At 35.3% G+C, this 4,063-nt stretch overlaps 1 protein-coding gene across 2 annotated transcripts; it reads right to left on the bottom strand.

Annotated features, from left to right (window-relative positions):
* Window positions 1-521: 521 nt before the first annotated feature.
* On the bottom strand, window positions 522-3,644 carry LOC121256253 (60S ribosomal protein L44). Of its 2 annotated transcripts, XM_041156978.1 has the most exons (4): window positions 3,489-3,644; window positions 1,085-1,264; window positions 843-917; window positions 522-746 (listed from the first exon to the last, which is right to left on the bottom strand). In XM_041156978.1, the coding sequence occupies exons 1-4, from the start codon at window positions 3,489-3,491 to the stop codon at window positions 687-689; spliced, it is 318 nt and encodes a 105-aa protein (XP_041012912.1). In that variant the 5' UTR covers window positions 3,492-3,644; the 3' UTR covers window positions 522-686. The 2 variants fall into 2 exon arrangements, with proteins under 2 accessions (XP_041012912.1, XP_041012911.1); XM_041156977.1 differs by lacking the exon at window positions 3,489-3,644 and having other exon boundaries at window positions 1,085-1,270.
* Between the last annotated feature and the right edge of the window lie 419 nt (window positions 3,645-4,063).

The following is a 4,063-nucleotide window of genomic DNA, read 5'->3' as shown; positions in this document are numbered from 1 at the left end:
TATTAAAAGATAATATTATAATAATATTTTATTTAATTTTTAACTTTCATCTCAACTCATCTTATCTCATCTCAACTCCCAATCTAAACCTCACCTAAGTGGAGACCACTTCGGTTTGTCAAAATCTTTATAATCAGTTTCAATTTGTAATTAGAGCAAAAGCCATTAACCAATAGAGAGATTTTCCCTCAAAAAACTCTTAAATTAAGCTGCATTTAAATGTTATACCGAGTTTAGTTAAGAAAAATTTATAATTGAAAAAAATATTATTAAAATATTATTTTTTAATATTATTATTTTAAAATTTAAAAAAATTAAATTATTTATTATATTTTGTATTAAAATTTGAAAAAATTATAATGATTAGATAAGATGAGTTGAGATGAATTTGAGTTTCAAACATTACAAACCCATTTAGGTAATTATGGGTGCACATCTACCAGGAATGCAAAACCCCTTTCATGAAATTTACTACAACTAATTTAAAAAACATATTACCCACAACAAAGATGATCATCAAATTTAATCTCTAACCACAACAGCTATCATAAACAGGGATAAGAAACAATTTGATGGTTGCTACAAGACGCCATTAGATTAACAAAAAAGAAAAACTAAAAAAAAAATCCAAGATTTTAGCTTTCATGGTCCAACATTGGAAGCCAAAAAAAAACAGAAGAATGCACTTAGAAAAGAGAAGTCCCCTTCCCCTTCTTGTCGCCACCGATCTCAAAATGCTTGCACCTCTGCAAATACAGGTCAATAAAGAGGCATTAGAACAAAACAAGGAAGCCCACAAAACAAGGAACGAGGAAACCGAAGGAGAGATGGATCCACCAAACCTTAATTGGATGCTGGGAAACATGCTTGCAACCCTGGCACTGCAACCTCAGCACAATCTTCTTGGTAGTCTTAGCCTGTTTATAGAGAGAGGAAAAATGAAGTCAATATGGTAAATGTCAGAATGGGGAAAACTAGAGTCGGATTCTTATCCTAAAGCTATAAGAATAGTTCTAGGTTCATATCTTTTTATGCTAAGCATTGAATTCAAGTAATGTAAACAAATCAACATTAAATTCTAGACCTTTTTGTGGAAGACAGGTTTGGTCTGTCCTCCATAACCAGATTGTTTACGGTCATAGCGGCGCTTTCCTTGAACAGCAAGGCTATCCTTGCCCTTCTTGTACTGTGTAACCTTGTGCAAGGTGTGCTTCCTACACTCCTTGCTCTTACAGTATGTTTTCTTTGTCTTAGGAACGTTCACCTGCATACACACAACTTTATAACCGAAGGCAGAAAGACAGAAAAAAGAACAGACTGAAGCCTAACAAGATTAAAGCACAATCGCATCACAACATTATACAAACTAAATCTGAATACTTCTTAATATGACTATAACATCCAAAGCTTTGAGTGATATTCACATCCAAAGCTTCCTTGAATAATTTGTTCAAGTAAACCTTGCCACTCCTTTTTTATACATTTCCCCATCCATCGAGATTCCATCCATCTCATAATTAAGAAATCTCGATGGATGGAGAGCTATTGGCAAAGAATTGAGAATGGTGTCAACTTTCTTTCATATGTTCCTAGGCTCTACCTCTAGAAATGATATGACATGAAAGTGCTAGGTAGTTTGACGTCTTCGGAACCTGGGGTCCTAGCGGGAGCGCCAACAGAAAGTGCCACATGTGAAGGCCAAGGAACATATGCCTATGCTTTGTTATGGCACGATTCCAATGAAAAACACAAGGGCAATCCAAGCATGTGGAATTGAGCTGGCGGAACATATGGCATGGCAGTGAAATAGACAAAAGACCTCAAAAGGTGAGAAGGTCCAGTATGACTTATCCAAGGTATACCAGAATCTCACTGCAAAGCCAGTCTTGGTCTGGAGTCCAACGATTCAAAAATGGAAGGCAGGAAGGCCTCCATTAAATTGGGCATGGGCTCTAGTACGGAGAGGACACTCATGGCATATAAGGGAGCGTCAAGTTTTAAAAAGACCCAACCCAATTGGAAACAGCAATTTTAAAGCACGAGTTGAGGTCGTAACAGCTCTAGACTAATATTCGAGGCTGGAACTGGCAAGGCTAAACCAATACATTGAGGACCCACAAATGATACACAATGGAGACTTAATTTCACCGTGATGTCAATTGAGAATCCTCAGGCAATAGACTCAACTAGCCATATCCAAGTTATTCTTCATTCTTCTAACTCTATTACCGATGATGATTGCCAAATTGGGGAATTTCAACCTTGGGTTACTCAGTGGGGATGTCTATGCCCATTTTAGTGAAAGGGATTTCGGCAGCTTCAATAGACTGCTATCTAGGTTTCTCTATGGCTATGATAGGTTAAAAGTACCACGTCAAAATATTCAGTAACAAGGGGAAGCATGTTCTGAGGGAAAATTGTTTATATATTCTGTACATTTTGGGAATTTTGGGAGGGGGGGAGCTGGGCAGCCCAAGGAAGAGGGACGTTGTTAATCATAGGAATGTTTTAATGGTTAGGCCAACACAAGATTTGAACAAGGCCACACCCTCTATCTTGTTCTCAGGGAGAAAACGCCATTTGAACTATATCCTATCGGCTATCATATTAGAGTGGATTTTTTTTTTCTCCAATCTTATTTGTCCTTCTGTTTTAGCTAGCAAGTAATAATCAAGAAAATATCCAGAGGAACACCTCCACGCTATGCTCTACTCACGCAAAAGGCGAAACAAAAATTTTACTAAGCATATAAACCCATAATATGGATCTATGAGCAACCTCAAGGACTAAAGGTTGCAATTTGCACACACATTTTTAACTAAAAAATGACAAAGTAAATTGTCTGACTCTGCCCACAAATGGAACCAGTCCATGATGAAAAAAAGGTCATGCCACAAACATGGGATTTATACTCCTTTGAAGGTCAGAATAATATGCATCTATAAAAGCTCAAAAGAGATTCAGGGAATCACATCCAAAGGTCATTTTCAGTCAAAGGCACGCCCAAGCGAAAAGAAATAGGTTAGATATCAAACAGTTGTGTATTGACATCAAAGTAAGGTACCATAGAGATACATATCAAATAGTTTCGTTACACAAACCAGTAACAACACATACATGTCTAAATAACATAAACCGCAAACGATTTTATTTAAATATTTGGGTATACAAACATCCAAATTAATATTGGAATACAGATAAGCAGTAACATTTAGTTGTGCTCTTCGAACGGCGGATCCAGCTTTTTAAGCTCCCCCTACCCCAAACAAAAAACCGAAGAGCAAAATTTAATTTTCCCAAGTTTTGCAAGCAAGAAAAGTTCGAAAACACAACATAACTGTAAATATAAGGCACAATAAGAAAACCAGAAACCCACTCATGTAGAAGATAGAAAAACAGATGTATGCGAAGTGAGAGACGCGAGCAAGAATTAGATCAAAGATACATAAACCTACCAAGAAGCCACAAGTGAAAGAGAGAGAGCGTACCATGGCTACAAGTTGTGGTCAGAGCTGCTCCAGAAAACCCTCGGAGGTGAACAAAGATGCAGTTAAGCAAATGAGTTGGTTTTTATAGGTGCAAGGTGGAGCCACGATTAGGGTTAGCGTTGTTCGGCCGTCATTCATTACAGAAATTCGGACCCATTTGTCGGGTCCAAAACATATCCAGTCCGACCCAATATCGAAAAATATACGAGATTTTACTCTCATGATCCACACTTTTTTTAAGAAAAATTTTAATTTTATTCTTTTTAATCTAATTGAATTCTTCTACACATTATTTACATATTATATATTTGATAAGAGAAAAAAATAAAAAAATAATGTGGTATATGAAAATAATAAATATAATTTTTCAAAATATATTTCTCGGCAGATTTCGAGTATACTTGAAGATTTGAAATATTTTAATTTTGTAAATAGATGTAAAATGATTTGAATAAATTTTAGAATATAAGAGAGAAAATTTTGAATAAAAATGTTATAAAATTATATATTTGTTTGAATATAAGTTTTTAATATAAATTTTATTTTAAAGTTTGTAAAACTTATATATATATATA

The sequence above is a fragment of the Juglans microcarpa x Juglans regia genome, chromosome 3D, assembly GCF_004785595.1.
Source record: "Juglans microcarpa x Juglans regia isolate MS1-56 chromosome 3D, Jm3101_v1.0, whole genome shotgun sequence".
Classification (NCBI taxonomy): Eukaryota; Viridiplantae; Streptophyta; class Magnoliopsida; order Fagales; family Juglandaceae; genus Juglans; species Juglans microcarpa x Juglans regia.
Note: the sequence above shows the minus strand (reverse complement) of the source record. Positions and strands in the feature narration are given on the sequence as shown.

Excerpts from the sequence above, each read along its gene's own strand:
- LOC121256253 (XM_041156977.1), bottom strand. The coding sequence starts at position 1,270 with ATGCAGGTGAACGTTCCTAAGACAAAGAAAACATACTGTAAGAGCAAG. Across the intron at positions 918-1,084 it reads AACCTGTCTTCCACAAAAAG|GCTAAGACTACCAAGAAGAT; the intron begins GTCTAGAATTTA and ends CTCTATAAACAG. Across the intron at positions 747-842 it reads TTTCCCAGCATCCAATTAAG|AGGTGCAAGCATTTTGAGAT; the intron begins GTTTGGTGGATC and ends CTGTATTTGCAG.